At 50.4% G+C, this 11,246-nt stretch overlaps 1 protein-coding gene across 1 annotated transcript; it reads left to right on the top strand.

Moving 5' to 3' along the window:
• Positions 1–225: 225 nt before the first annotated feature.
• Positions 226–7,846, top strand: Get3 (guided entry of tail-anchored proteins factor 3, ATPase). Its single transcript, XM_021169976.1, has 7 exons — positions 226–423; positions 1,204–1,351; positions 5,843–5,991; positions 6,079–6,229; positions 6,859–6,966; positions 7,058–7,255; positions 7,520–7,846. Exons 1-7 carry the CDS (start codon positions 263–265, stop codon positions 7,649–7,651), a joined length of 1,047 nt encoding a protein of 348 aa, XP_021025635.1. The 5' UTR covers positions 226–262; the 3' UTR covers positions 7,652–7,846.
• The last annotated feature ends 3,400 nt before the right edge of the window (positions 7,847–11,246 follow it).

Below are 11,246 nucleotides of genomic sequence, written 5' to 3'. Positions count from 1 at the left end.
CAATCAGTGAAGAGCAGTAGTCTGGGTCATACCAATATGTCCGCGAGATAGGGGAATCCTTAGAAAACTACAAACGAAAGTTCAAAAAGGTGAGCCCTTGACTCATAAAACGGTGAAAATATAGCGCTCATTATCTCTAAATGTCAATGCAGGAGTAAAATAAGTCAGACTTCCAGCCTGCACAGAGCTGTGGCAGACTCATTTCCCCTGTACGTATTTAGCACGTGGTGCGCCCCAATTAGTCACGTGAGCCGGGTCCAAGATGGCGGCGGGGGTGGCCGGGTGGGGGGTTGAAGCAGAAGAGTTCGAGGATGCACCTGATGTGGAGCCGCTGGAACCCACGCTTAGCAATATCATCGAGCAGCGTAGCCTTAAGTGGATCTTCGTCGGGGGCAAGGGTGGCGTTGGTAAGACCACCTGCAGGTAAGGAGACTCTAGCGGGGCCCAGAGGACGGGTGGGATGTACCACTGGACCAAAGGGAGGACAGGGACCGGCTTTCTCTTCCCGAGCGGGGCAAAGCGAGCTGAGCATGCCTCTACGGGGTTGTTTCTCTCCGGAAATTACTGCAGCCTGCTGAAGATACCTCCTGAATGCAGGAGCCTAGCATCCTAGGTTGGATCATCTCTCTTTGGGTCTTGTGAATTCAGCGTGTGGGATGTGCAGAGGAACAAGTAAATTCCGCAGCCCGCCGGACAGTACCCCACCCCCCTGGGAGTTCAGAGTAGAGGGAATGACACTAAGGCAAGCTGTCTTAGTATAACAGACTTCTATTTGATGCCAGAGAGGGAAGAAGTAAAAGGGAGTGGAAAGGGCACGTGATTATGGTGCCTCGGTTCGTTGAGAGGTGAAGTACATTGTCCTGAACAAGTAGAGGGAGGGAGGGAGGGAAAGCAGTCTGCATGCTGGACAGCTGGATTGTGCCACTGAGTGCCAAAAAAGAAAAAAAAAAAAAAAAGCAGAAACAGGCATTGAAAAAGATCCAATCAGTCAGCTGAGTATTGTACACCAGTCCTATCTGAATCGAAGTGAAGTGGTGATTTCTTCAAGGATTAAGTAAGGCTTGATCTCACTGGGACCCATACATTGGTCATAAGGTCCTTGCAGATCCAGGTTTCTGTGGCCTGACCTTGCAGATCCTGCTACAAACACCACTACCAAAACTGGCTCCTCATTCCTCCTCTTCCCATGTTTCTTTTGCGCAGCTGCAGCCTGGCAGTCCAGCTGTCGAAGGGACGTGAGAGTGTTCTGATCATTTCCACAGACCCAGCTCACAACATCTCAGATGCTTTTGATCAGAAGTTCTCCAAGGTGCCTACCAAGGTCAAAGGCTATGACAACCTCTTTGCTATGGTAAGTAAAGCTGGCCTCAGCTCTGCCTGAGGTCCCCATAAGGCAGATCTTGTTTTAGTGACAGGTGTTTTACCCAGAGTACATTCTTGGTACCCATGGAGGTCAGATGAGGGCATCAGATCCCCTGGGACTGGACTTACAGATGGCTGTGAGCCACCATCTGGGTGCTGGGAATCCAGCCCAGATCCACTACAAGAGCAGCCAGTACTCTGAACACCGAGCCATCTCTCCAGCCCCAACCATAAGGCCTTTTGAGGACGTACCTACCAGCAGCCACCAGGCCAATCATAGTCTACATACTCATCTCTAGGTGTCACACCTTCCCCAACTTACACCACCCAGAGGGGCTTGTGGGAAGGAAACCTTTGAGGAGCAGGGAGAAAGGCGATAAACTGGAACAGAGCAAACAAGAAGGAGGCCCAACCAGAGATGCACACTCTGGGGCTCTGCTGGCTGGGCAAGCAGTTTGGCTTGGTGTCTACGTGTGATAGAAGATTTTTAATATACACAGTTATTCTTTTAAAGATTTGCTTTATTTTTAGTTACGTGTGCAGGGACCAGCGATACCAGGGCCCCCCTGAGCTTTAAGTTTGAAGACACTTCTGAACTCCCACCCCTAGGTGGGTACTGGGAATGAATGAGGATCCTCTGGAAGATCAGCACACACTCTTAACTGCCGAGCCATCTCTCTAGCTCCATGTTCATGTTTTGGTTGCTGTTATTGTGTTGTTAGTAGTGGTGGTGCTGCTGCTGTTGCTGCTGATGCTGCTGCTGCTGCTACTGCTACTGCTTGAGGTGAAGGCCAGGGCATCCCGCATGTTACACGGTGCCAACCTGCATTCCCAGCTCTCGAGTTTGAAAAGGGCTGGGCAGGGTGGCACACACCTTTAATCCCTGCACTAGAGAGGCAGAGGCAGGCCGGTTACTGTAAATTTGAGGCTATCAGGGCTACAAAGTAAGACCCTGTCTTTAAAAACAATAACAGTAAATCAGCCGGGAATAGCGGCACACACCTTTAATCCTAGCACTAGGGAGACAGAGGCAGGACGATCTCTTGCGTTTAAGGCCGAGTTCCAGCACCACCAAGGGTACACAGAGAAATTCTGTTTCTAAAGATTTTTTTTTTTTAAGCCGCGCCAGGCAGTGGTGGCGCACGCCCTTCAAGGATGAAGTTGGGAAGAGTAACGAGAAGGCTGTGGATGTGTGGCTGTTCCCAGATCATGATATGGTAGTCTCATAAAAGGAAAGAATTGGGGGTGGGAGAGTAGTTAGATTTAGAGTATATTTTGGAAGGAAAGCAGTGAAATCACCAGGTTTTCTCTGTCTCTCTGGGAGTGTGTGCGCGTGCGTGTGTGTGTACTCCTAGTGTACACACACGCTCATACCAATGTGCCACTGTGAAAGTCAAGACATCCTCAGATGTTGGTACTGGCTCTTCCTCCTCGTTTGAGACAGTCTGTTGTTTGCTGCTGTGTACACTAGGCTAGGTGGCCTGAGAGCTACCAGGGCTTCCCCACCTACCTTACCCTAGCGGCACAGGGATCACAGAATCCTGTTACTACCTACACCTTTACACGGGTTCTTGACTTCGGGTGCTCTAGAACGAAGGTCTGATGTGTGCCCTGGAACTCAGTGTGATGTGCCTGATGTGGGTGCTAGAAATCAAACCTCGGTTCCCTGCAGTGCAGCAAATGTCCCTGACTGCTGAGCTTCTGAGGCTTCTCTCCAGGTCACACTATTCTGGGTTTTTTTGTTGGTTTGGTTTGGTTTTTGGTTGGTTGGCTAGCTGGCTAGCAGACTGGTTTTTGAGACAGACTCTCATGCGGTTTAGCATGGACTAAACCTTGATATGTTGTCAAGGATGACCGTGAATGTCTGATCCTCCTCTAAAGTGCTGGTATGACAGGTCTGTGTCCTGGTGCCTGACAAAAATCGCATCGTTTTGATTAATAATTTTATGCTCGTAGTAGTTATGCCTACATGTATGTTTGTGTGCTGTGTGCATGCAGTGCCCTCAGAAGCCAGAAGAGGGTGTTGAATCCCCTGGGACTAGAGTTATAGATAGTAGTGAGCCTCCATGTGGGTGCTGAGAATTGAACCTGGGTCCTCTGGAACAGCAGCCCACACTCTTAACCACTGAGCCATCCCTCCAGTGCCTATGACAGCTTGGTTTTAATGAGGGAAATGGTAACTGTGGTGATGGGAGCTGAGAATGGGAACCCCGCAGCAGGGAAGTGGAGTTGCTGGAACAGAGTTTCACTGTGCTGCCCAGGCTAGCCTCATCCCCTGGGTACAGATGCTGGCCTCATCCCCTGGGTACATACAGACGCCTCTCCTGCCTCAGCCTCTAGAGCAGCCAGTCTGCAGGAGCACAGCTCCACGCCTGCCTTTAGAGGGGCTTGTTTGAAAAAGATGGTGGTGCCGGGCATGGTGGCGCACGCCTTTAATCCCAGCACTCTGGAGGCAGAGGCAGGTGGATTTCTGAGTTCGAGGCCAGCCTGGTCTACAGAGTGAGTTCCAGGACAGCCAGAGTTACACAGAGAAACCCTGTCTCGAAAAAAAAAAAAAAAAAAAAAGAAAGAAAGAAAGAAAGAAAGAAAGAAAGAAAGAAAGAAAAAGATGGTGGTAAGGCATATTTGATTGCAATGGGGAGAGGTGGTAGGGGATAGTTCTTGAAGGCTGAGCCCTGCCAAGCACACAGAACCTGGAAATCAGAAGGAAGTATGTAGAACTCGGGGTGTTTCCTGAGGCAGATGAGATGTTACACCCCCATTTTTTCCTCAACCTGTTTTCCAGGAGTAGGGATTGAAGGCAGGGCCTGGGGCATCCTATGAGATGGGCTCTCAGCCCTTTATACCCTGTTATTCCTCTGTGTGTGTGTGTGTGTGTGTGTGGCCGCCTGCTTCCTCTCTTCTTCCCTGGGCTCCAGAATGGAACTCAGCTCCGTCATGGATTGAGTTTCTTTACTTGCTGAACCCTCTTACTGACCTGGTACAGTGTTTTGGTTTGGTTTTGGTTTTTCAAGACAGTGTCTCTCTGTTTAGCCCTGGCTGTCCTGGAACTCTCTCTTGAAAACCAAGCTGGCCTCGAATTCATAGAGATTTGCCTGTCTTTGCCTCCCAAGCCCTGGGACTAAAGGTGCCGCTGCCGTCCGGCCTGGCTCATTGCATTTTTAATCTGTGGATTTGGTTTGTTGGTTTTAGTCTCACTTAAGTTTACAGCCCGCTTTGAACTCACTTTGCAACCTTCCTGCCCTTCTGCTTAATTGCTGGAGTTAGAAGCCTGCCGCCAGGCCCAGCCAGGGGCTTCACCTTCATGCAAAGGCTGGGACTTCCACAGTGAATGAGACAGGAGATATTTGAGGAGGAATGAGATACAGACACTTGTCAGAGTAGGGATAGTGTGTCTTTTTTTTTTTAAAGATTTATTTATTATTATTATATTAAGTACACTGTAGCTGTCTTCAGATGCACCAGAAGAGGACATCAGATCCCATTACAGATGGTTGTGAGCCACCATGTGGTTGCTGGGATTTGAACTCAGGACCTTTGGAAAAGCAGTCGGTGCTCTTAATCTCTCCAGCCCTAGTGTGTCTTTCAAGCATCCATTGATAACCTGTCATTAGGAGTTGGTGGCAGGTATGACTGTTGGAGTCTGTCCCCAAAACAGCAATACCAAACAGCTGTGGATAAGCAGAATGGAGGAGACTGCCTACAGTCGTGAAGGAGAAGAACTAGAGCTCTGAGCAGCCTGAGGCTGGAGCTCAGTAGTAGAGCTCTTATTAAAATCTAATCAGAGACTGGGGTCACAGGGTCTAATGCCCGGCTAGAAGGTAGTTACCATTAAGGGGCTTGGGAATTGCTCAGTGGTAGAGCACCTGCTTATAATCTCCCAGTGAGTGGTTAGGAGTATAATGTGAAGGAGCATTAGCCTGACCTGTTTAAAGCCCTTGGTTCCACCTGCAACCCCTGCTTCCCACCCCTCAAAATAGAGAATACTACTCAAGAGGGAGAGCAATTGGGCAGGGAGAGAAAACAAGGGTCAAGGTAACCTACAGAATAACTGGCCAGTGAGCCTAATGGAACACTTACTTGTAATCACAACACTTAGGAGGGTGAGGACAGCTAGGCTCAGCTACATAATGGTTTTGTTTTAAAAATTAAAGAATCTCATTCAGAGGTGACCCACATTAGAGGCATAATCTGAAAGTGGATGGAGCCAGCCGTGGTTGTTTATTGGGAAAGCAAGTTTTGGGTTGCCTTTGCAAACTCCTGCAGTGGGTTTGGGTTTCAACTTGTCTTTGGGGCCTCCCCTAGTCCAAGTTTGCAATTTCTTACTTGATTGTGAAGGTTAAACCATTGATGGGACAGACCCGGGATCCTATGTGGTTGGAGCCCTACATGGGCTTCCTCTGGCCTGCACCTAGGAGTTGAGGCCCCCTCTGGGAGTCCGTCATCGCAGCAGCCTGAGTCTGGTCCCCTCGGCCCCCAGGAGATAGACCCCAGCCTGGGCGTTGCAGAGCTCCCCGACGAGTTCTTCGAGGAAGACAACATGCTGAGCATGGGCAAGAAGATGATGCAGGAGGCCATGAGCGCCTTCCCTGGCATCGATGAAGCCATGAGTTATGCTGAGGTCATGAGGTCAGCCTGCCAGGGATTGGGGGTGCCTGCCTGCCCGGGGAGGGCTTCTGACCTCTGGTGTGAGCCTGACCCTCATCTCCCCCCCAGGCTGGTGAAAGGCATGAACTTCTCAGTGGTAGTGTTCGACACAGCACCCACCGGCCACACACTCAGGCTCCTGAACTTCCCGACCATCGTGGAACGGGGCCTGGGCCGCCTGATGCAGATCAAGAACCAGATCAGCCCCTTCATCTCACAGGCAGGTGCCACGCCCCTCCGCCCTCTCTCACGCCCCTCTTGCTCTCAGTGTCTCAACCCAAACCTTGTTCTCTGGGGCAGAGTAAGAGGCATGGTCTCCCTCCCTCCACATCTCACCTGCTGTGTGCCCTCAAGTAAATCTTTTCACCTCTCTGGGTCTTCCTTTCCTTCTCTGCCAACTGTTGTGCTCACTTCAAAAAAAAAAAAAAAAAAGAACACAGCAATGGTTCTATGAGCCATCAATACAGTGAGTGACACTTGCCCCATTCCCATGTCCACCTCTAGAGCATGCGTGTGATACATGTGCCTTCCTCCACCCTCAGATAATAATGTCTGCTGAGCATCTACTGAGTGCCTCACACCAATTTGTAATAAAACACATGACTGTTCACAAAGCACAACAGCTCTTGAAGGGAAGGAGTGAAGATGGGAGACCTGAGAGGTCAGGAGGTCAGATAGTGTGTCCATGTTTGCCCACAAAATGGAAGAGCTACATTACACAGACCTACCCCATGAGTTGGCCCCAGGGCCCACACCTTTAGTGGAGATGCTGCAGTATTCAGTAAGCTCCTGACCCCGAGGCTCTGATAGGCCCAGCAACGTGGCAAACCTATTCCCTCATCTCCACAGATGTGCAACATGCTGGGCCTGGGGGACATGAATGCTGACCAACTGGCCTCCAAGCTAGAAGAGACGTTGCCTGTCATCCGATCCGTTAGCGAACAGTTCAAGGACCCTGTGAGTTACGATCCAGTTCAGCAGGTGGTGAGAGGCTCCTGAGGATGGGATCAGCCAGATCCCTTCCTCGCTCCTGTCTTGTGCCCTGCAGGAACAGACAACGTTCATCTGTGTGTGCATCGCCGAATTCTTGTCCTTGTACGAGACGGAGCGGCTGATCCAGGAGCTGGCTAAGTGCAAGATCGACACCCACAACATCATCGTCAACCAGCTTGTATTCCCTGACCCTGAGAAACCCTGCAAGATGTGTGAGGCCCGACACAAGATCCAGGCCAAGTATCTGGACCAGGTATGCCCACCTGCCCAGCCAAGAGTCCCCTGTCTTTTACTATGTTCTCTGAGGGCTGGGGCTGCAGCTCAGTAGAGGATGCTTGCCTAATGGCATGATGCACGCGCGTCCTGAGCCTTCTGTATTCAGAGGACTGAGGCTCAACTGGGAAGCCTGACACCCAGGCCATCCCTGGATTTACTGACCCCACTTACCTTACCCTTAGCTTCTGCCCTAACCTCCCAACCCTCAGTCTCTGCTTTCTGCTCTCTAACCTGATTACAGATGGAAGACCTATATGAAGACTTTCACATTGTAAAGCTGCCACTGTTACCTCACGAGGTTCGGGGAGCCGACAAAGTCAACACCTTCTCTGCCCTCCTCCTGGAGCCCTACAAGCCCCCTAGCACCCAGTAGCCACCCCCATCCCTGCTGCTGCCTTCATACCCTCCTCTTTCCCCATGGGGCAGAGTTTGCACAAAGTCCCCCATAATGCAGGGGGCCACTTAGGAGGTGGGAGGGGGTCTGTTCCCCCTGGTGGGGCCTGGGGAGGCTGCAATGCCCCCCACCTCTTCCTGCCTCACACTCCTCAATAAAATAATCTTACACAGCTGTGTTTGTCAGTGGATGGGTAGGTAGGTGAGCACTTGTGGACAGCTGCAGAGACTGCACACATATTTGTCTCCCCCTCTCACACAGATCCATTCATAGCAAACATGCATGGTTTTGGTGGCAGTTGTGGAAAGAAGCTGTGTTCAGTAAGAAGCCTGCTCTTAAAGATATTCTTCCTAGCTGGGCGTGGTGGCGCACCCCTTTAATCCCAGCACTTGGAAGGCAGAGGCAGGCAGATTTCTGAGTTCAAGGCCCCCTGGTCTACAGAGTGAGTTCTAGGACAGCCAGGGCTACACAGAAGAACCCTGTCTCAAAAAAAAAAAAAAAAAAAAAAACAAGCAACAAAAAGATATTCCTAGGGCCAGGGCCATAATGCCTATCATGGAAGTGTTTGCTCTCTTCCTTAAAAACTCAAATGTGGGACTCTTTAGGCCCCATGGCCAGCCCCAGGCTAGTTGGGAACGGATTAAGCAGGCAGTGGGCCCAACACCACCTGCTATTTAGTTTGGGAATTAGTGGGCGCCCTGGGCAGAGGCTGGGCCTGCCAGACTGGGGATTAAGGATCTGTACACACACACTCCTAGTTCCTGCCTTGGTGGGATGCTTTCAGCCACTCCTGGGGTGAGACTGATGAGGTCTGACAGGAAGGCAGAAGATGCTGGGGTCCACTTAAGGCTGAACCTGCCTCCAGAGAAGGCTTCCTACCATTCCTTGGCACAAACCTCCACTGTTTAACTTTATTCCTGCAGCCCTTACATTGGGGGCCTGAGCTGAGCTTAGAACCCTTGGGGAAAGCACTTAGCAGATCGGCGTCTCCAGCCCTCCTCTGCACCTGGAGACTGGAACTAAAGCATGACTTTGGAATGTTTTCAAGTTCCAAGCCACAGCTGCTTGGTGCAAGGGGACAAAAAGGGGTGCTTGAAGACATACATGACTCAGGAAGTGTTCCTGGTACACTCAGGGTCTAGGCGTGCCAGGGAGCGAGCGCATGGAAGGGGAACCCATTCACGAGCTTAGACTTGTCCTCCCGCCAGACTCGGGGTGTGTGCAAGCTGGTATGGGCACGTTAAGGTGGCAAATGTAAACACACAGGGCAGCTATAGGGAGGACTACAGACTACAAGCCCGTATTGCCCAGGTTTAGATCCTAGCTTTTCGATTGTATGTCACCTTTCGGCTAGTAGAAATACAGGAGCCATCTCCCTTGCTGATGAAACACTTTTTTTTCCTCCAGCACCCAGCTCAGACCTCAAGAAGAGTCATGTGCTTATTGTACTGAAGGCATGTGAACCAGGCAACCTGCCCTCCAGCCCAGCTGGGCATCAAGAACTGTGTGTGTGTGTGTGTGTGTGTGTGTGTGTGTGTGTGTGTGTTTGTGCTGGGGGAGAAGGGATGAGCTGCGGGGAGCTCAAGGACACATACTAAGGAGTCAGGATAGTTAAGAACAGCCTGTCCAGTGCCCAGGTCCTACAGCTGGCAGTGTCACCCCAGCCAGCAACCTGTGTTGCTGAAGTTTATAGGCTTCTGGGCAGCTGGACAGCGGAGATATGGGTCCAAGAGTGGCCAGCCCAAGCTGGTTCCTAATTTACCCGGGTGGGGCAGACATCTGCCAGTCTGGGAACACTAAGTCCTGGCCAGATGGGCCTCCGGGGGTGGTGCTGCACTGGGCCATTCCCACGTCTGTTGCTCAGCAGGTAGATAGCAAGAAATGCATGGGGACTCTAGAGTATCGATACCAGATCTACTCTCTAAGCCTCTGCCCCTCTCATACCTGTGTATCTGTAGACATCCTTGAAGTTGGAGGTGGCAGTGGGAGTGCTCTTGGCCAGGCTATGAGTGGCCCTCCTGTTGGTGTGTCTCTGAAGAGAAAACGTCTACCTCAAATCAGTGCCAAATGTAGGGACAAGGATTTGTGTCCCTGGTGGTGTGTTCAGGGCATTGTTGAGTATGAGACCTAAGTATATGTCTGGGTGTTTCTGCACACAGAATGTAACAGTACATAACAGAGAAAGCACTGAGAAAATGTCTCTGTTTAAATTTTAGACAGGACCTAACTATGTAGCTTAGGATGTCCTTGCATACATAGCCTCCCAAATGCTTGAATTATGGGCATATGCCACCATGCCTGCCTCCATATATTAATGTACAAATGGGTGGGTGTCACTGGGGTTTTAGTTGATGAAACTGTATTAAGGATCCCTGTTGATGCTAGGGATGTTGTCTAGGGCTTTACAAATGCTTGGCAAGTCTTTTGCTGTTAAGCTACACCTATAGTCCTTGCAAATATGCCTTCACTACGTTAGCAAATGTCAGGAACCCCCAAGTTCCTCCTCTGACCCTAGGACTATCCCACTATGTTGAGAGAGGTGCTCCCACATTTCTCGTGTGAGTTTAGAGGTGTCTTTGACTTCTTTTCTCTATTGGGTTTTTTAAAAATTATTTATTTCAAGCTGGGTGGTGTTGATGCACTTGAGAGGCAGAGACAGGTAGACCTCTGAGTTCATGACCAGCCTAGTCTACAGAGTGAGTTCCAGGACAGCCAGGACTACACAGAGAAACCCTGTCTCGAAAAAAAATCTAGAACTGGGGTTTTAGACACTTGTAAGCAACAGTAGGGGTATAGGTGCCAAATTCTGAAAGTACAGGCAGTTTGAGTTCTTAGTCGCCACATCCACTTTTTCATTTCTGTCTATATGTATCTCTGTCTGGGTTGGGATATGTGCACTTGGGTACAGGTGCCCTTGGGTCCCCTGCAGCTGGAGTTAAAGGTGGTTGTGAGCTACCAGACTGGGTGTGGGGGACAAATTCTACAAAAGCAATATACACTCAACCACTGAGCCACCTCTTCATATATTGGGTTTTTGGGACTCGGTCTCATTCTGTAACCCAGGGTAGCCTGGAACTCATGACAGTCCTCCTGCCTTAGCTGCCAGCATTTCTGGCTGACCTTGAAAGTCTCTGTGACAGTGTAGATTGCCACTGTGGTAAGGGAAGCTAAATGTGTGTCTGGGTCTACAGTGTGGTGTGCATCTTTGTGACAGCTTGAGACCACAGGTAACTGAAGGCTGACCCAGTCTTGCTGGGCTGTGGTGTGTGTGTGTGTGTGTGTGTGTGTGTGTGTGAGAGAGAGAGAGAGAGAGAGAGAGAGAGAGAGAGAGAGAGAGAGAGAGAGAGAGACCTTCTCCTTCCTGCTTTTTCAGCTCTAGGTGCCAGCTACCTTGGACCTTCTCCCTAGGAGGGAGGGAGACAAAAAGGAGCAAGAAAGTACAAGGCAAAAAAAAGAAAGAAAGAAAGTACAAGGCAGACCACACACACACACACACACACACACTACCACTACCCCACCCAACCCCACATCCCTGCCCAGGAGACAAACTGGCAGACCTTCTCCAAACAAAGTT

The sequence above is a fragment of the Mus caroli genome, chromosome 8 (genome assembly GCF_900094665.2).
Source record: "Mus caroli chromosome 8, CAROLI_EIJ_v1.1, whole genome shotgun sequence".
Lineage (NCBI taxonomy): Eukaryota > Metazoa > Chordata > Mammalia > Rodentia > Muridae > Mus > Mus caroli.
This window is presented reverse-complemented; position numbering and strand designations above follow the sequence as displayed.

Coding starts and splice junctions, on each gene's coding strand:
- Get3 (XM_021169976.1), top strand. CDS start 263: ATGGCGGCGGGGGTGGCCGGGTGGGGGGTTGAAGCAGAAGAGTTCGAG. Junction 6,967..7,057: donor GCGAACAGTTCAAGGACCCT/GTGAGTTACGAT, acceptor TGTGCCCTGCAG/GAACAGACAACGTTCATCTG. Junction 7,256..7,519: donor AGGCCAAGTATCTGGACCAG/GTATGCCCACCT, acceptor ACCTGATTACAG/ATGGAAGACCTATATGAAGA.